We start from the raw sequence: 21,343 nt of genomic DNA, 5'->3' as shown, positions 1-21,343 counted from the left end.
TCCTCCATTGTATTAGCCTTTACTTATGTCTATTGTGGGTAGTGTTTCTTTGCACCAATGGATAGTCTACAAAACAATGAGCAAACCTGCCTTTGTATTGAACACATGGAATTGGATTGTGATACCGATGAATGAATCCGCTTATTTTGTATTTTCTTTCATAATGAATATTATTTGATTAGATGCGTGTGACATTTTTGGGTGAAATATCCATAACAGGAGAGTTATTGTCCATAATTCTTCTTCTAGATATCTGTACAGGTACTTCCAATTGTGATCATCATGATTCAGTGACTGCAAAGAAAATGTATTGATCTACTGGGATTTTTAAAAGACAGACTAACTTTCTGCTTGGACTCAAGAGACGAGTATGGCTGCGTTAATCTTTTTGCAGGCATTCTTGTTTTTTTGATGAATCTATTTGCAATTTCGACTTAGACTGTATCAGCTGTTCCCTTCTGAGTGACAATCCTGTCAGATCTTTTGTCAGTAACAACAACAACACTAAAAACGGAGTCTTTATTGTTCCTTTTAGCTATTTGAATCCAAGGAAATGGTAGCTTGTGAGTATAGTTTCTAGTTTGGAGTTAGTCTTGGCAATGTGACTGCTTTGTCTGCTTGCTTGTCTGTTTAGTATCTGTGACTGCCATGGAAGTTTGAACTGGTGAAGTAGCCAATCCTTTTTTGATACCAATATTTATTTCTAATAATTAATAGCATGTCAATTTAGTAGATTATTACATTTTATGAAGTGAAAATGCATGAAAAATAAAGCATTTGACTGTATAAAATGACGTTTGTGGTTGCAGATTTATAGGCTGTGCATATAATGGTGTGTCCATAACCAGTGCTTGACTTGCATTGAAATAGGTGCCGGTACTCCTTTTGGGTGTAGGTATTGTGTAAATGTAGATGCAGAAACTCCACAATATTGTTTTAGCTAATATTCTATAAGAGGAACAGGAGCTCAAACAGTAGAACATTTGAGGTGCCAGTATTCAGCTCTGGTGAGCTCCTGCCCAAGTCAAGCACTGCCTATAACAATGCTTACTTTGAGATCATTGTTTGAGAATGGCATTTACAACTTTTTTTGTTGTAGAAAATACTACATCTTTGACAGTGGCTAGTTAAACCAAACGCGTGGATTGCACTCTGTCTGCAAACAGGCCTGCATTTTGTAAATTGTGTGGACTACCATTATAAAGCTTGACTCAGCGAAATGACGTTGTCACGAGCAGCAATGCACATATTGAGATGCGCGAGATGCAAGACTCGCTCTTACTGTCACATACAGTATTTGCTCATGTGCACGGGCTCGCTTGACGATTTGCACAGAGTGGTAGCCAGGGTACCAAGCAGTGGAGGTTGAGCCACGCGTTTCAATGCTCTTAGTTGTAACGGAAATATACTTTGCTGTTTACTTTCTCCATCTACGTCAGGGATACACCTCGCGAGATTGGAAAGAGCAAAATCGAAAGTTAAGAGTCTGTTAGAACGAAGATCTGTTGTGTTGTATTTTTCAACATCAACAGATCTTTCAGAAATCGATAGGGAGTAAGAAGCAAGTCGTCTGAAATCATATTGCTGGGTTTGTGTGTTTGACTAAGGATCCTCCAGTTTCAAGAACTTCAAAGCGACAACAACATGGGTGCGCTTGATTTATCAATTACTCTGCATAATATTGGGAAGTATTTGCAAAAATATTTTTATACATTTCTTAAAGTATTTATGGTATTTGGCATATTGTTAGTTAGTAGTCCATCTCCCTAGATGGCATTGGGTTCTCGAGAGCTAATTCTTAGCCAACTGAATTAACTTTACGAACATGTTGACCTATTGGTTGACGTGGACATAATTAATATTTGTAATTTAACCAGGGAAATCTGTTCTTTCCGGAGCTAGGTGTCGCTATGCATTACTGTTTTGGTACATTGACAGCCTACAACAGGGTTTGTACAAAAAGCTAGTAGCCAACACTTCAGCTTTAATGTTGTGTGGCACTGCATTGTGGCTGAGTCTGACACCGGATTAACCCTGGTGTTTGTGTGCATATGTTTCGGGGTTCTGTGTTGGTAATCGCTAGCTGCCACAGTCATAAACTTCTACAATTTATCTGATTTGAAATTCGATTTTAAACCTAACCTTAACTCTAACCACGCTGCTAACCTTATGCCTAACCACATTATGTTCATGATTTTTTACAATATTGCCAATTTTGACTTTAGCTGTGGAAACACTGTTGGGGGTTGCAAAATATGAATTTCCATGATCTGAAAAATAGTGGACACAAGTACAAGCTACTTATTCTTTTTGATTGTCATTTAGCGCCTCCTTATGGAGACATTATGAAGGTAGAAACAAGTGGTGCTTCCTGGAGGACAGCAAACGCTGATGGGGGAAATGACAAAGGTATGCGCTTTCAGGCTATTCACTCACAAATATTCAATACAATATCCAGTATTAATCCATTTCATATAATCAATTTAATAAAATAAATGCTATCATTTTCTTGACTGTTTTCCTGAAGGGGTGCTTGCATCTCACACAATGGCAGAGCATGACCGTGCTGCCATGGACAAGTACAAGAGACTCATAATGAAGGTGGCAAAGAGGAATGAAGTGGACCCAGCTGTTATCTGTGGCATCATCTCAAGAGAGTCCCGGGCTGGGACAGGACTGGACAAGCACGGCAGGGGGGACAATGGCAAGGCCTTCGGACTTATGCAGGTAGGCACATGTTTGAGGGAATAAGCAGTGGCTTCATATTTAATTGAAATTGTGTCTTATTTATTCCCTTCCTGAGGTCAAATGTTGACATTATATTTGATAACTGAAATCAAATTGTATTTGTCACACACGTGTTTAGCAGATGTTATTGCTGGTGTAGTGAAATGCTTGTGTTTCTAGCTCCAACAGTGCAGTAATATCTAACAATACACACAATCTAAAGTAAAGGAATGAAATTACGAATATATAAATATTTGGACGAGCAATGTCAGAGCGGCATAGACTAAGATACAGTAGAATAGGATAGAATACAGTATATACATATGAGTAATGCAAAATATGTAAACATTATTAAAGTGACTAGTGTTCCAATTATTAAAATGACCAGTGATTTCAAGGCTATGTATATAGGGCAGCAACCTCTAATGTGCTAGTGATGGCCTTGAGATGGAAGCAGTTTTTCAGTCTGGGTCCCAGCTTTGATGCACCTGTACTGACCTCGCCTTCTGGATGATAGTGGGGTGAACAGGCAGTGGCTCGGGTGGTTGTTGTCCTTGATTATCTTTTTAGCCTTCCTGTGACATCGGGTGCTGTAGGTGTCCTAGAGGGCAGGTAGTTTGCCCCCGACGATGCGTTGGGCAGACCTCACCATTCTCTGGAGAGCCCTGCGTTTGCGGGCAGTGTAGTTGCCGTACCAGGCGGTGGTACAGCCCGACAGGATGCTCTCAATTGTGCATCTGTAAAAGTTTGAAGGTTTTAGGTGCCAATACAAATTTCTTCAGCCTCCTGTGGTTGAAGAGGTGCTGTTGCGCCTTCTTCACCACACTGTCTGTGTGGGTGGACCATTTCAGTTTGTCAGCGATGTGTACGCAGAGGAACTTGAAGCTTTCCACCTTCTCCACTGCTGTCCCGTCGATGTGGATAGGGGGGTGCTCCCTCTGCTGTTTCCTGAAGTCCACGATCAGCTCCTTTGTATTGTTGACGTTGGGTGAGAGGTACCACACCCCCAGGGTCCTTCCCACCTCCCTGTAGGCTGTCTTGTCATTGTTGATAATCAGACCTACTACTGTTGTGTCATCTGCAAACTTGATGATTGAGTTGGAGGCATGCGTGGCCACGCAGTCATGGGTGAACAGGGATTACAGGGGGCTGAGCATGCATCCTTGTGGGGCCCCAGTGTTGAGGATCAGCGAAGTGGAGGTGTTGTTTCCTACCTCCACCACCTGGGTGCGGCCCGTCAGGAAGTCCAGGACCCAGTTGCACAGGGCGGGGTTCAGACCCAGGGCCTCGCTTAATGATGAGCTTGGAGGGTACTATGGTGTTGAATGCTGAGCAATAGTCAATGAACCAGATACTAACATAGGTATTCCTCTTGTCCAGATGGTATAGGGTAGTGTGCAATGCGATAGCGATTGCATCGTCTGTGGATCTATTGGGGCGGTAAGCAAATTGAAGTGGGTCTAGAGTGTCAGGTAAGGTAGAGGTGAAAAAAGCACTTCATGATAACAGAAGTGAGTGCTACGGGTGGTAGTCATTTAGTTCACTTATTTTTGCGTTCTTGGGTACAGGATCAATGGTAGACATCTTGAAGCATGTGGGGGACAACAGACTGGGAAAGAGAGAGATTGAATATGTCCGGAAACACTCCAGCTAGCTGCTCTGCGCGTGCTCTAAGGACGCAGCTAAGGATGCCATCTGGGGCGGCAGACTTGCGTGGGCTAACGCACTTAAATGTCTTACTCACGTCGGCCACGGAGAAGGAGAGCCCACAGTTCTTGGTAGCAGGCAGCGTCGGTGACACTGTTATCCTCAAAGTGGGTGAAAAAGGTGTTTAGCTGGTCCGGAAGCAAGACGTTGTTGTCTGTGATGTGGCTGGTTTCCCCTTTGTAGTCCGTTATTGTCTGTAGACCCTGCCACATACATCTTGTGCATGAGCCGTTGAATTGCGACTCCACTTTGTCTCTGTACTGATGTTTTACCTGTTTATATTCGGCCATATTCCCAGTCACCTTGCCATGGTTAAATGCGATAGTTTGCACTTTCAGTTTTGTACGAATGCTGCCATCTATCCACGGTTTCTGGTTATGGTAGATTTGAATAGTCACAGTGGGAACAATATCTCCTATACACTTTCACCATATCAGTATATTCGTCTATGTTGTTCTTGGAGGCTACGCGGAACATATCCTAGTCCGCGTGATCAAAACGATCTTGAAGCGTGGGATTCTGATTGGTCAGACCAGCATTGAATAGTCCTTAGCACAGGTACTGTTTGAGTTTTTGCCTATAGGAAACTCATACATTTCGTGACCGCCACAGCCCTGGTGATTTCTGTAAAATATCACGCATTTTTACAGATTGACACTACCCCAGCCCCGAGCGGTGGCGGGCACACTCCAAAGGGGGAATGGAACAGTGAGGAGCATCTCCAACAAGGCACTGAAATTCTGATTGAGTTCATCAAAATAATCCAGGAGAAATTTAATTCATGGACCAAGGAGCAGCAACTGAAAGGTAATACTCTTTTTCTCAGAGTTTTTTATAAAAATAATTAATATACCTGTTTCAATTGAATATGCAACTATTGCAATATGTTGTTTACCCAGGGGGAATAGCAGCCTACAATAAGGGAGATGACCGTGTAGAGTCATATGAGGAAGTGGACACTCATACCACTGGAGTGGACTACTCCAATGATGTTGTTGCCAGAGCTCAGTGGTTCTACGACCATGGTTATTGTGAAACAAGTAAATAACTGTTATAAACCATTATACACATGTTGAACATGATAAATACACCAAATAATAATTACACTGTGTGGTTCAACTTCAAACCTTCTCATCCAAGTTTCTTGTTTAGTTAAGTCTTTCAGCAAACTATTATGGTTGATGCCAAACAGTCACAAATTCATTTTATTTAAAAAAATGCTGATGCTATAATGTACTGAAAATCTAAAATTGTAGTTCATTGTGTATATACTCTATTTTCTTCCCTATTTAGCAAACCTTGTCATTAAAGTAGCAGCTGTTGTAGTGGGAGCTGCAGTGGGAGGAGGTATCATCATTTTATCAGCATTAACATTGTACTTCATCAAGTAACTTTTCATAAAGTAAAATGTTTCTGTATCTTGATAGTATATCTTTTTTGTGTGGTTGATTTACTTATAAAACAACAAGAATTTACGAATAATTATATATGTGTAAAAGTGTCATTGGAATGTCACATTGTCAAACTCTTAATGAGGTTGGCTGTGTTTTAAAATGTTTGTATGCTTGGCCTCACAGTTTCTGCTGTTGCCCTGGCACCAATAGTCCTCACAGGGATCGGGTTTGGTGCTGGCGGGATTGCAGCTGGATCAACAGCAGCAGGCATGATGTCTGCCGCGGCCATAGCCAATGGAGGTGGGGTAGCAGCAGGGAGTCTTGTTGCTATTCTACAGTCAGCAGGTAAGGATCGAACCAAAGATGAACAAAGATACAATATTTCAATGCCTATGAGTTATGAATAAAAGCTAAGATGATGGTGGGGTTTCTAACTGTTAAAAGCTCATACGACTGAACTGAATGGATCATAGATCGTTTTGCTTTTTTTAACTTTGATGTATTGGATGTTTGTAGATCTCAGATGTGAGTGAGACCGTGACAGACATTGTGTGGTATTCCCTCAAGGTGCCGTAGGGCTCTCGGGAACGGTCACTGCAATTGTTGGAAGTGGGGGAGCAGCCATCGGAGGAGCAGTGGGAGGAGCTATGGGATGGCTGAAAACAAAGATTTCTTAAATGTTCCATAGAGGCTTTGAAGAACACCTGTCAGTAGTGCAATACACCCTCACACTGTTGATACTGCATGCTTAAGTATTCTACTTGTCAACTGAATAAAATAAAAAATCCCTTGCAACTCTGCTGTTAAGAAAAACAGGTTCTCTGAGGATTGTTCCCTAATTGTTCCCTAATTTTGCAGTTGAAATTAGCTCAGTGGTTCTACAGCCATGGTTATGGTAAAAATAAAAACTTATGAACCTTTTATGAACATGTTGAAAATGATGACTACACCCAGTAAAAATTACACAACTTCAAACAGTCTCATCCAAGTTTCTTCCGTAGTTGAATCTTTCAGCAACTTGTCATTGCGCAACATAATGAAACATTTCTTATTTTCTGCCCTTTTGGAATGGATGTGTTTTTAGTTGACTGTCTTGGTGGGACTTGTAGCAATATTGATGTTACTCATATTGATGTTAAAAAAGGAAACAGAAACCAGTTGTTACTTACTTTATTAATGTGCTGCTTGACAACATGCCTAGTAAAGTTTGCTTAACTATATATCTTTGTCTGTCGGGATTACAACACAAATCATATTGAAACATGGTGGCAGCGGTACTCAAAAGAACCTGGATCTCATCGATGTAAATGAAGAATACATCCCAGGCGGCAGTTTGAAAAGGTGCAGAGTTTACAAGCTATTCATCGCGCCGAACGTCAACGTTAGCTGGCTATTGTGAGGGACTTTATGCTAAAAACTAGCTGTCTATTGGATACAAGCAGATTCGTGAGTAGCTAACATTCCATTCTACAAATAAATCGCCATGGAAAATGCACTGAAACCTCCGGGAAAAATAGACTTGATTGTAATTTAGCACTGACCTGTGTAAGGATAATATGAAATTCTAGCTTGATGCATGCCTGGCAATATATTAGCCTTATTAATAATGAAGCTGTTGTAACTCTCTGGCTTACTACTGAGCACTGATAACACTATCTCGTGACAAACACCAGCTGCACTGACACTCCCGACCTTGAGTAACAGGAACAAACCAGCACACACCCCAAAATCCTCCCTTTTACACACACACCAAAATCCTCCCTTTTAGCTGAACAGTGTGAGACAGGAACCAGCGCACATACAAAATCTCCTTCCTAGCCGAACATTGTGTGACTGAGAACGACACGACGAGACCCGGAGGAACGACGGACGGCTCAACAGGACCAATCCAAGAAGACAACACCTCAACTGTGGCCAATCAAAAGCCAGGGACTTTCAGACTCAACCCACTTTTTGTACTGTACATAACACGCTTACAATCTGTTATCGGGCTCTTTCTGATGGTTCTTTTGTGAGGCCAAATGAATGAGCCCGTATACGTTGTACCAGATATCTTTACTCTGAATAAACTGTCGCTTGTCATATAATTGACCACCTTGTCCGAATCGATCCTTGACCGACTCGCCCTATCTACATATCCCATTATCAACAGAATGGTAGCAGAGGATGGTTAACTAACGACCCAGTCCAGAGTGGTTGATGTGGGTGTGAGGGGGCGGGTGGTGAAAGGACGGTTCGCGGAGGACAGGTGAAGACATTCGGGGGAGGACAACAATTCTGCTCAACTCGGGAAACTGATCACAAGGTCGACCATAAACAAGGTAAGCAAAACCTGTTAAATCAAACTTTGCATATTGTCGTATAGTCTATCCAAATTTTGATCAGTATGACCGAGTGAGTATGAATTCTTGACTAAATTTATATATACGAATGACAAGTTAACGATAGTGAAGTAAAAATATGTGGTATTAAATCTGCCCGATGGCCTGTCTGAGAACAGTAGGGGATAGATTTAATTTGTATTTCTATTGTGTAAATCTGCCCGATGGCCTGTCTGAGAACAGTAGGGGATAGATTTAATTTGTATTTCTATTGTGTAAATCTGCCCGATGGCCTGTCTGAGAACAGTAGGGGATAGATTTAATTTGTATTTCTATTGTGTAAATCTGCCCGATGGCCTGTCTGAGAACAGTAGGGGATAGATTTAATTTGTATTTCTATTGTGTAAATCTGCCCGATGGCCTGTCTGAGAACAGTAGGGGATAGATTTAATTTGTATTTCTATTGTGTAAATCTGCCCGATGGCCTGTCTGAGAACAGTAGGGGATAGATTTAATTTGTATTTCTATTGTGTAAATCTGCCCGATGGCCTGTCTGAGAACAGTAGGGGATAGATTTAATTTGTATTTCTATTGTGTAAATCTGCTATTGTGTAAATCCCGATGGCCTGTCTGAGAACAGTAGGGGATAGATTTAATTTGTATTTCTATTGTGTAAATCTGCCCGATGGCCTGTCTGAGAACAGTAGGGGATAGATTTAATTTGTATTTCTATTGTGTAAATCTGCCCGATGGCCTGTCTGAGAACAGTAGGGGATAGATTTAATTTGTATTTCTATTGTGTAAATCTGCCCGATGGCCTGTCTGAGAACAGTAGGGGATAGATTTAATTTGTATTTCTATTGTGTAAATCTGCCCGATGGCCTGTCTGAGAACAGTAGGGGATAGATTTAATTTGTATTTCTATTGTGTAAATCTGCCCGATGGCCTGTCTGAGAACAGTAGGGGATAGATTTAATTTGTATTTCTATTGTGTAAATCTGCCCGATGGCCTGTCTGAGAACAGTAGGGGATAGATTTAATTTGTATTTCTATTGTGTAAATCTGCCCGATGGCCTGTCTGAGAACAGTAGGGGATAGATTTAATTTGTATTTCTATTGTGTAAATCTGCCCGATGGCCTGTCTGATGGCCTGTCTGAGAACAGTAGGGGATAGATTTAATTTGTATTTCTATTGTGTAAATCTGCCCGATGGCCTGTCTGAGAACAGTAGGGGATAGATTTAATTTGTATTTCTATTGTGTAAATCTGCCCGATGGCCTGTCTGAGAACAGTAGGGGATAGATTTAATTTGTATTTCTATTGTGTAAATCTGCCCGTGGCCTGTCTGAGAACAGTAGGGGATAGATTTAATTTGTATTTCTATTGTGTAAATCTGCCCGATGTCCTGTCTGAGAACAGTAGGGGATAGATTTAATTTGTATTTCTATTGTGTAAATCTGCCCGATGGCCTGTCTGAGAACATTTACATTTACATTTAAGTCATTTAGCAGACGCTCTTATCCAGAGCGACTTACAAATTGGTGCGTTCACCTTAAGACATCCAGTGGAACAGCCACTTTACAATAGTGCATCTAAATCTTTTAAGGGGGGTGAGAAGGATTACTTTATCCTATCCTAGGTATTCCTGAAAGAGGTGGGGTTTCAGGTGTCTCCGGAAGGTGGTGATTGACTCCGCTGTCCTGGCGTCGTGAGGGAGTTTGTTCCACCATTGGGGGGCCAGAGCAGCGAACAGTTTTGACTGGGCTGCGCGGGAACTGTACTTCCTCAGTGGTAGGGAGGCGAGCAGGCCAGAGGTGGATGAACGCAGTGCCCTTGTTTGGGTGTAGGGCCTGATCAGAGCCTGGAGGTACTGAGGTGCCGTTCCCCTCACAGCTCCGTAGGCAAGCACCATGGTCTTGTAGCGGATGCGAGCTTCAACTGGAAGCCAGTGGAGAGAGCGGAGGAGCGGGGTGACGTGAGAGAACTTGGGAAGGTTGAACACCAGACGGGCTGCGGCGTTCTGGATGAGTTGTAGGGGTTTAATGGCACAGGCAGGGAGCCCAGCCAACAGCGAGTTGCAGTAATCCAGACGGGAGATGACAAGTGCCTGGATTAGGACCTGCGCTGCTTCCTGTGTGAGGCAGGGTCGTACTCTGCGGATGTTGTAGAGCATGAACCTACAAGAACGGGCCACCGCCTTGATGTTAGTTGAGAACGACAGGGTGTTGTCCAGGATCACGCCAAGGTTCTTAGCGCTCTGGGAGGAGGACACAATGGAGTTGTCAACCGTGATGGCGAGATCATGGAACGGGCAGTCCTTCCCGGGAGGAAGAGCAGCTCCGTCTTGCCGAGGTTCAGCTTGAGGTGGTGATCCGTCATCCACACTGATATGTCTGCCAGACATGCAGAGATGCGATTCGCCACCTGGTCATCAGAAGGGGGAAAGGAGAAGATTAATTGTGTGTCGTCTGCATAGCAATGATAGGAGAGACCATGTGAGGTTATGACAGAGCCAAGTGACTTGGTGTATAGCGAGAATAGGAGAGGGCCTAGAACAGAGCCCTGGGGGACGCCAGTGGTGAGAGCGCGTGGTGAGGAGACAGATTCTCGCCACGCCACCTGGTAGGAGCGACCTGTCAGGTAGGACGCAATCCAAGCGTGGGCCGCGCCAGAGATGCCCAACTCGGAGAGGGTGGAACAGAAGAACAGTAGGGGATAGATTTAATTTGTATTTCTATTGTGTAAATCTGCCCGATGGCCTGTCTGAGAACAGTAGGGGATAGATTTAATTTGTATTTCTATTGTGTAAATCTGCCCGATGGCCTGTCTGAGAACAGTAGGGGATAGATTTAATTTGTATTTCTATTGTGTAAATCTGCCCGATGGCCTGTCTGAGAACAGTAGGGGATAGATTTAATTTGTATTTCTATTGTGTAAATCTGCCCGATGGCCTGTCTGAGAACAGTAGGGGATAGATTTAATTTGTATTTCTATTGTGTAAATCTGCCCGATGGCCTGTCTGAGAACAGTAGGGGATAGATTTAATTTGTATTTCTATTGTGTAAATCTGCCCGATGGCCTGTCTGAGAACAGTAGGGGATAGATTTAATTTGTATTTCTATTGTGTAAATCTGCCCGTGGCCTGTCTGAGAACAGTAGGGGATAGATTTAATTTATATTTCTATTGTGTAAATCTGCCCGATGGCCTGTCTGAGAACAGTAGGGGATATATTTAATTTGTATTTCTATTGTGTAAATCTGCCCGATGGCCTGTCTGAGAACAGTAGGGGATAGATTTAATTTGTATTTCTATTGTGTAAATCTGCCCGATGTCCTGTCTGAGAACAGTAGGGGATAGATTTAATTTGTATTTCTATTGTGTAAATCTGCCCGATGGCCTGTCTGAGAACATTTACATTTACATTTAAGTCATTTAGCAGACGCTCTTATCCAGAGCGACTTACAAATTGGTGCGTTCACCTTAAGACATCCAGTGGAACAGCCACTTTACAATAGTGCATCTAAATCTTTTAAGGGGGTGAGAAGGATTACTTTATCCTATCCTAGGTATTCCTGAAAGAGGTGGGGTTTCAGGTGTCTCCGGAAGGTGGTGATTGACTCCGCTGTCCTGGCGTCGTGAGGGAGTTTGTTCCACCATTGGGGGGCCAGAGCAGCGAACAGTTTTGACTGGGCTGCGCGGGAACTGTACTTCCTCAGTGGTAGGGAGGCGAGCAGGCCAGAGGTGGATGAACGCAGTGCCCTTGTTTGGGTGTAGGGCCTGATCAGAGCCTGGAGGTACTGAGGTGCCGTTCCCCTCACAGCTCCGTAGGCAAGCACCATGGTCTTGTAGCGGATGCGAGCTTCAACTGGAAGCCAGTGGAGAGAGCGGAGGAGCGGGGTGACGTGAGAGAACTTGGGAAGGTTGAACACCAGACGGGCTGCGGCGTTCTGGATGAGTTGTAGGGGTTTAATGGCACAGGCAGGGAGCCCAGCCAACAGCGAGTTGCAGTAATCCAGACGGGAGATGACAAGTGCCTGGATTAGGACCTGCGCTGCTTCCTGTGTGAGGCAGGGTCGTACTCTGCGGATGTTGTAGAGCATGAACCTACAAGAACGGGCCACCGCCTTGATGTTAGTTGAGAACGACAGGGTGTTGTCCAGGATCACGCCAAGGTTCTTAGCGCTCTGGGAGGAGGACACAATGGAGTTGTCAACCGTGATGGCGAGATCATGGAACGGGCAGTCCTTCCCGGGAGGAAGAGCAGCTCCGTCTTGCCGAGGTTCAGCTTGAGGTGGTGATCCGTCATCCACACTGATATGTCTGCCAGACATGCAGAGATGCGATTCGCCACCTGGTCATCAGAAGGGGGAAAGGAGAAGATTAATTGTGTGTCGTCTGCATAGCAATGATAGGAGAGACCATGTGAGGTTATGACAGAGCCAAGTGACTTGGTGTATAGCGAGAATAGGAGAGGGCCTAGAACAGAGCCCTGGGGGACGCCAGTGGTGAGAGCGCGTGGTGAGGGGAGACAGATTCTCGCCACGCCACCTGGTAGGAGCGACCTGTCAGGTAGGACGCAATCCAAGCGTGGGCCGCGCCAGAGATGCCCAACTCGGAGAGGGTGGAACAGAAGAACAGTAGGGGATAGATTTAATTTGTATTTCTATTGTGTAAATCTGCCCGATGGCCTGTCTGAGAACAGTAGGGGATAGATTTAATTTGTATTTCTATTGTGTAAATCTGCCCGATGGCCTGTCTGAGAACAGTAGGGGATAGATTTAATTTGTATTTCTATTGTGTAAATCTGCCCGATGGCCTGTCTGAGAACAGTAGGGGATAGATTTAATTTGTATTTCTATTGTGTAAATCTGCCCGATGGCCTGTCTGAGAACAGTAGGGGATAGATTTAATTTGTATTTCTATTGTGTAAATCTGCCCGATGGCCTGTCTGAGAACAGTAGGGGATAGATTTAATTTGTATTTCTATTGTGTAAATCTGCCCGATGGCCTGTCTGAGAACAGTAGGGGATAGATTTAATTTGTATTTCTATTGTGTAAATCTGCCCGATGGCCTGTCTGAGAACAGTAGGGGATAGATTTAATTTGTATTTCTATTGTGTAAATCTGCCCGTGGCCTGTCTGAGAACAGTAGGGGATAGATTTAATTTATATTTCTATTGTGTAAATCTGCCCGATGGCCTGTCTGAGAACAGTAGGGGATATATTTAATTTGTATTTCTATTGTGTAAATCTGCCCGATGGCCTGTCTGAGAACAGTAGGGGATAGATTTAATTTGTATTTCTATTGTGTAAATCTGCCCGATGTCCTGTCTGAGAACAGTAGGGGATAGATTTAATTTGTATTTCTATTGTGTAAATCTGCCCGATGGCCTGTCTGAGAACAGTAGGGGATAGATTTAATTTGTATTTCTATTGTGTAAATCTGCCCGTGGCCTGTCTGAGAACAGTAGGGGATAGATTTAATTTATATTTCTATTGTGTAAATCTGCCCGATGGCCTGTCTGAGAACAGTAGGGGATATATTTAATTTGTATTTCTATTGTGTAAATCTGCCCGATGGCCTGTCTGAGAACAGTAGGGGATAGATTTAATTTGTATTTCTATTGTGTAAATCTGCCCGATGTCCTGTCTGAGAACAGTAGGGGATAGATTTAATTTGTATTTCTATTGTGTAAATCTGCCCGATGGCCTGTCTGAGAACATTTACATTTACATTTAAGTCATTTAGCAGACGCTCTTATCCAGAGCGACTTACAAATTGGTGCGTTCACCTTAAGACATCCAGTGGAACAGCCACTTTACAATAGTGCATCTAAATCTTTTAAGGGGGGTGAGAAGGATTACTTTATCCTATCCTAGGTATTCCTGAAAGAGGTGGGGTTTCAGGTGTCTCCGGAAGGTGGTGATTGACTCCGCTGTCCTGGCGTCGTGAGGGAGTTTGTTCCACCATTGGGGGCCAGAGCAGCGAACAGTTTTGACTGGGCTGCGCGGGAACTGTACTTCCTCAGTGGTAGGGAGGCGAGCAGGCCAGAGGTGGATGAACGCAGTGCCCTTGTTTGGGTGTAGGGCCTGATCAGAGCCTGGAGGTACTGAGGTGCCGTTCCCCTCACAGCTCCGTAGGCAAGCACCATGGTCTTGTAGCGGATGCGAGCTTCAACTGGAAGCCAGTGGAGAGAGCGGAGGAGCGGGGTGACGTGAGAGAACTTGGGAAGGTTGAACACCAGACGGGCTGCGGCGTTCTGGATGAGTTGTAGGGGTTTAATGGCACAGGCAGGGAGCCCAGCCAACAGCGAGTTGCAGTAATCCAGACGGGAGATGACAAGTGCCTGGATTAGGACCTGCGCTGCTTCCTGTGTGAGGCAGGGTCGTACTCTGCGGATGTTGTAGAGCATGAACCTACAAGAACGGGCCACCGCCTTGATGTTAGTTGAGAACGACAGGGTGTTGTCCAGGATCACGCCAAGGTTCTTAGCGCTCTGGGAGGAGGACACAATGGAGTTGTCAACCGTGATGGCGAGATCATGGAACGGGCAGTCCTTCCCGGGAGGAAGAGCAGCTCCGTCTTGCCGAGGTTCAGCTTGAGGTGGTGATCCGTCATCCACACTGATATGTCTGCCAGACATGCAGAGATGCGATTCGCCACCTGGTCATCAGAAGGGGGAAAGGAGAAGATTAATTGTGTGTCGTCTGCATAGCAATGATAGGAGAGACCATGTGAGGTTATGACAGAGCCAAGTGACTTGGTGTATAGCGAGAATAGGAGAGGGCCTAGAACAGAGCCCTGGGGACGCCAGTGGTGAGAGCGCGTGGTGAGGAGACAGATTCTCGCCACGCCACCTGGTAGGAGCGACCTGTCAGGTAGGACGCAATCCAAGCGTGGGCCGCGCCAGAGATGCCCAACTCGGAGAGGGTGGAACAGAAGAACAGTAGGGGATAGATTTAATTTGTATTTCTATTGTGTAAATCTGCCCGATGGCCTGTCTGAGAACAGTAGGGGATAGATTTAATTTGTATTTCTATTGTGTAAATCTGCCCGATGGCCTGTCTGAGAACAGTAGGGGATAGATTTAATTTGTATTTCTATTGTGTAAATCTGCCCGATGGCCTGTCTGAGAACAGTAGGGGATAGATTTAATTTGTATTTCTATTGTGTAAATCTGCCCGATGGCCTGTCTGAGAACAGTAGGGGATAGATTTAATTTGTATTTCTATTGTGTAAATCTGCCCGATGGCCTGTCTGAGAACAGTAGGGGATAGATTTAATTTGTATTTCTATTGTGTAAATCTGCCCGATGGCCTGTCTGAGAACAGTAGGGGATAGATTTAATTTGTATTTCTATTGTGTAAATCTGCCCGATGGCCTGTCTGAGAACAGTAGGGGATAGATTTAATTTGTATTTCTATTGTGTAAATCTGCCCGTGGCCTGTCTGAGAACAGTAGGGGATAGATTTAATTTATATTTCTATTGTGTAAATCTGCCCGATGGCCTGTCTGAGAACAGTAGGGGATATATTTAATTTGTATTTCTATTGTGTAAATCTGCCCGATGGCCTGTCTGAGAACAGTAGGGGATAGATTTAATTTGTATTTCTATTGTGTAAATCTGCCCGATGTCCTGTCTGAGAACAGTAGGGGATAGATTTAATTTGTATTTCTATTGTGTAAATCTGCCCGATGGCCTGTCTGAGAACATTTACATTTACATTTAAGTCATTTAGCAGACGCTCTTATCCAGAGCGACTTACAAATTGGTGCGTTCACCTTAAGACATCCAGTGGAACAGCCACTTTACAATAGTGCATCTAAATCTTTTAAGGGGGGGGGTGAGAAGGATTACTTTATCCTATCCTAGGTATTCCTGAAAGAGGTGGGGTTTCAGGTGTCTCCGGAAGGTGGTGATTGACTCCGCTGTCCTGGCGTCGTGAGGGAGTTTGTTCCACCATTGGGGGGCCAGAGCAGCGAACAGTTTTGACTGGGCTGCGCGGGAACTGTACTTCCTCAGTGGTAGGGAGGCGAGCAGGCCAGAGGTGGATGAACGCAGTGCCCTTGTTTGGGTGTAGGGCCTGATCAGAGCCTGGAGGTACTGAGGTGCCGTTCCCCTCACAGCTCCGTAGGCAAGCACCATGGTCTTGTAGCGGATGCGAGCTTCAACTGGAAGCCAGTGGAGAGAGCGGAGGAGCGGGGTGACGTGAGAGAACTTGGGAAGGTTGAACACCAGACGGGCTGCGGCGTTCTGGATGAGTTGTAGGGGTTTAATGGCACAGGCAGGGAGCCCAGCCAACAGCGAGTTGCAGTAATCCAGACGGGAGATGACAAGTGCCTGGATTAGGACCTGCGCTGCTTCCTGTGTGAGGCAGGGTCGTACTCTGCGGATGTTGTAGAGCATGAACCTACAAGAACGGGCCACCGCCTTGATGTTAGTTGAGAACGACAGGGTGTTGTCCAGGATCACGCCAAGGTTCTTAGCGCTCTGGGAGGAGGACACAATGGAGTTGTCAACCGTGATGGCGAGATCATGGAACGGGCAGTCCTTCCCGGGAGGAAGAGCAGCTCCGTCTTGCCGAGGTTCAGCTTGAGGTGGTGATCCGTCATCCACACTGATATGTCTGCCAGACATGCAGAGATGCGATTCGCCACCTGGTCATCAGAAGGGGGAAAGGAGAAGATTAATTGTGTGTCGTCTGCATAGCAATGATAGGAGAGACCATGTGAGGTTATGACAGAGCCAAGTGACTTGGTGTATAGCGAGAATAGGAGAGGGCCTAGAACAGAGCCCTGGGGGACGCCAGTGGTGAGAGCGCGTGGTGAGGAGACAGATTCTCGCCACGCCACCTGGTAGGAGCGACCTGTCAGGTAGGACGCAATCCAAGCGTGGGCCGCGCCAGAGATGCCCAACTCGGAGAGGGTGGAACAGAAGAACAGTAGGGGATAGATTTAATTTGTATTTCTATTGTGTAAATCTGCCCGATGGCCTGTCTGAGAACAGTAGGGGATAGATTTAATTTGTATTTCTATTGTGTAAATCTGCCCGATGGCCTGTCTGAGTACAGTAGGGGATAGATTTAATTTGTATTTCTATTGTGTAAATCTATCCATTAAAACCGGTAGCGGCCGGTCTGTCTGAGTACAAAAAGGGGAGATATTGATAACAATATCTGAGGGGTTAATGTGCAGTCAATGTGAACGAATGTGTTATGTGGAATGTATGAACTGATTTAACAATTAGAACAAATAGATTCCAGCGGTTTACTGTATTAAAAAACAATATTTTACTGTATTGAAAACAATATTTTGAGAAAGTGTTTTAAACTGGCAACGTTCCACAACGCCAATGAAATTAAATACACACACACACACCACTCTGAGTTTACGAGGGAGCATCTCTGAGATAAGACAGAGTACGAGCAATAGTGTCTCGAAGAATACATCGCTGGTATTAACTAGCGACGGGCTAAGTATACTCAGATAGTCTGAATATATGTTTCAATTGGTCAAAATATACATATATATTTACTAAAACACACAATACATGACAAATGGTGACCCCGACGTGATCTGGTAAAAGGACATCGCTGGACATTGGTGTGCCAGCCGATTGGCCAGTACTGTCGTCGGACGGTGTATCTCACAAATCCTGACCGGTCAACTAAAAAGGGTAAGCAGACACCTGTTGTGAAAAGTTCTGCACATTGGAGTTATCCAAATGTAGTTTTGTGAGACACCTGTTTGATGTAAGTTACTAAATTTAAACTATTATGATGTGTGAGATTGGAAAATAGTTGAGAAAGTAATATCTCCATTGGCAACTGCAATTTTATTATTGATCAACCATACTTAATGGTGCATTGTGTATGGGATGTACTAGTATGCCTGGCTGGTAGGTGGTAACAGAGAACACTTACTACATGTATGAATGGTGGGTAACGGGTGACCACCAAAGCTTGAATGGATAGTCTGGGACTACATGTATGAGTGGTGGGTAACGAGTGATCACCAAAGTGTGAATAGAAAGCCATATGATGCGAACGTGATGTATTAGGCAGGGCCAAGTGTGAATGACGGATATTTAAATTGATTACTCGGACTTGAGACCGATTTAGCCTTCGGGAAAGGGTCTCTCTAAGGTCCTAACAAAGCATAGGTGTGTGTGAAGTACATTGGGTAGTGAAGTAAAGGGGATAATCCGGGGGACACTAGACTTCTTAATACCCTAGGGGACCCACAGTGCATAATTGAGTTCTTACTTTAGACATAATTGGGGGCCGATTTAGCCGTAGGGAAAGGGTACCACTTGGGTTTTAGTAAAGGCGTGGGTTGTTGGCAGTATTGTAGTGTACATGGAATGTCGTTGGAAATGGAAAAGGTGTTGAGAACGCTGAAGTCCACTCTAGAATTAAATGAAGGCAGAGAGGGCAAGGAGTGGAGGAGACGGGGTGAGAAGCTGTACAGAGAATGGACAGAAGGCGGGGCCATTGCATCTCCTACTGGTCTGCTTGCTGGGGAGAATGAAGATTTGTGTGTGTATGGTGTAAATTGAAGTTTACTGGCGTAAATGAAGATTTGTGAGACTCAAATCGTGTGCATGAAATACGCTTGATATTCAGTCGGGGACTAATATTGGTATGAATGAGGTCGGGGACCAAGCGAGTGTGGTACATTAGGTATTTCAGTTGGAGCTGGTACCGGTGAGAATGTTGAAAAAGTCGCAGGCTTGCTGATGAGAGTTATATCATAGAATATTGAGGGGGTGTGCATGACTGTTGGAAAAGGTGTTAAACTCTATTAACGTAAAATTCTGTGTGTAGATTTATATTATGAGGTTTGAACTATACTAATATTGTAGAATTACATAATCAACATCTGAACATACTTACGTTAAACATTAATTGAGCCACTGAGTAATAGATAAGATATACACTAGGTACGGGGCGACGGGTGTGGTCGATGAAAGACGGGAGTGGTGTTCTAACCAAGTGCTGAGAAATAAGGTAGATTTATTTTGTTATTTGAATTAATTTACACAAGTTCTTCCCGGTTATTGATTTTGGTTTGATTGTTCAGATAACACCACTGAAATTAAACAGGAGGTTAAGGTATACTAACATTAGAATCTGTTTTCATTATGGCGAACAATGAAAGGCCCGCAGAGGGGATTTCAGGCTGAGGTTTTTATGTTAAAGGGACAGTGCACGTTTATCACAGTTGTGTGTGTGTCTAATGGCTGGGTATTTAAGACAGATAGGGGAAAAGGCAGGCGGAGGGGCCCTCCCCTGCACTGCAGAGGCCTTGAAGGTTGGAGAGCAGAGAGGAGAGGTTTTGGAAGGGGGGCCAGGACAGGCAAAGATAGCAGTTGCTGAGTGGAGACAGGGGGGAGAGTTGGACATGTGGAAAATGAAAGGGGCGCTCCTACATGATAATGTCAGAACAGAAGGATAATATACTAATCTTACCTAAGTCATTATTTAGAGTAGGTAAGGTTGTTACCTGGGCAGAGTCAGGTATCAAAAGGGGGATGGGTAAATTGTGCTCTAGGATAGGATGGGGCTATTGGATAAGAAACTAATAATTTTTTAAAAATGTAGCTAACAAATGGGCATAGAAGTTAAAGATATAATCAGATAAAACACATGAGAAATTGTTTGTTAAGCAAGCCTGTATGTCCAGGATTTTATGCATTACAGGTGAACTACAGGTGAAGTCACTCAATCCAGTCACTCAATCCAGTCCCAGAGGCTTGGGGACCCCTGGTGACAGCTAGCTGAAAGAGCTACCCAGATTCATATCGCACGGCGTGAGGGTAAGACACATTTTCACTGTCGAACAATAAACACCTGGAAAAGATGGAAAGAGGAATTCAATTTGTACATGGCTCTTACAATGACAGAAAAACCTGAGGATCACAACGTGAAGCTACTGTATTATCTCATTGGGGTAAAAGGTAGAAAGATTTGTGAGACCCTATGTGTGGGCAGTACAAAAGACAATCTCTCTGTTGAGGAAGTAATTGCAGCACTGGATGCATTTTGTGATCCCAAGAAAAATTAAACAATTGAGAGAGAATGTTTTCATGCCAATTCAGGGCCGAGATGAGAGTTTAGACAAATATCTCACTGAATTGAGGACTCTAGTTGCCACCTGCAACTTTGGAGTAATCACAGACTCTCTTATCAGGGACAGGATTGTGTGTGGCCCGTGTGACCCACACTTAAAACCTGTCTAGAACTGGGGTTCAGCGGAACCCCTCGCCAACAGCCAGTGAATTTGCAAGGCGCCAAAAGCAAACAACAGAAATCTCATAAATCCAATTTCTCAAACATACAAGTATTAGGCACCATTTTAAAGAAAATTATCGTTAATCCAGCCACAGTGTCTGATTTCAAAAAGGCTTTACAGCGAAAGCTCCACAAACGATTATGTTAGGTCACCACCAAGCCACAGAAAAACACAGCCATTTTTTCCAGCCAAAGAGAGGAGTCACAAAAAGCAGAAATATAGATAAAATGAATCACTAACCTTTGATGATCTTCATCAGATGACACTCATAGTACTTCATGTTACACAATACATGTATGTTTTGTTCGATAAAGTGCATATCTATATCCCAAAATCTCATTTTACTTTGGCGTGTTATGTTCAGTAGTTCCAAAACATGCGGTGATTTTGCAGAGAGCCACATCAATTCACAGAAATACTCATCATAAACATTGATAATAGATACAACTATTATACATGGAACTTTAGATAAACTTCTCCTTAATGCAACCTCTGTGTCAGATTTTTTTTAAACTTTACGGAAAAAGCACACCATGCAATACAGCGTTCAGAGCCCAAACAAGCCAAAAAGATATCCACCATGTTGTGTAGTCAACATTTGTCAGAAATAGCATTATAAATATTCACTTACCTTTGATGATCTTCAACAGAATGCACTCCCAGGAATCCCAGTTCCACAATAAATGTTTGATTTGTTTGATAAAGTTAATCATTTATGTCCATATACCTCCTTTTGTTAGGGCGTTTGGTAAACAAATCCAAACGCTCGTGCAAGTCCAGCGGAAAGGTCTGACAAAAAGTCAAAAAAGTTATATTATTGGTCCCAGAAACATATCAAACGAAGTATAGAATCAATCTTTAGGATGTTTTTAACATAAATCTTCAATAATGTCCCAAC

At 43.8% G+C, this 21,343-nt stretch overlaps 1 protein-coding gene across 2 annotated transcripts; it reads left to right on the top strand.

Annotated features, from left to right (window-relative positions):
- The first annotated feature begins 1,320 nt into the window (after window positions 1-1,320).
- LOC115138429 (lysozyme g-like) lies at window positions 1,321-6,803 on the top strand. Of its 2 annotated transcripts, none has more exons than XM_065025673.1 (8): window positions 1,321-1,648; window positions 2,326-2,409; window positions 2,528-2,727; window positions 5,085-5,241; window positions 5,334-5,474; window positions 5,728-5,781; window positions 6,012-6,173; window positions 6,345-6,410. In XM_065025673.1, exons 1-8 carry the CDS (start codon window positions 1,645-1,647, stop codon window positions 6,359-6,361), a joined length of 819 nt encoding a protein of 272 aa, XP_064881745.1. In that variant the 5' UTR covers window positions 1,321-1,644; the 3' UTR covers window positions 6,362-6,410. The 2 variants fall into 2 exon arrangements, with proteins under 2 accessions (XP_064881745.1, XP_029531128.2); XM_029675268.2 differs by having other exon boundaries at window positions 1,325-1,648; window positions 6,396-6,803.
- Window positions 6,804-21,343: the final 14,540 nt, after the last annotated feature.

This window comes from Oncorhynchus nerka, linkage group LG12 (genome assembly GCF_034236695.1).
Source record: "Oncorhynchus nerka isolate Pitt River linkage group LG12, Oner_Uvic_2.0, whole genome shotgun sequence".
Lineage (NCBI taxonomy): Eukaryota > Metazoa > Chordata > Actinopteri > Salmoniformes > Salmonidae > Oncorhynchus > Oncorhynchus nerka.
The sequence above is the reverse complement of the archived record's forward strand: the minus strand, read 5'-3'. Positions and strand labels throughout refer to the sequence as shown.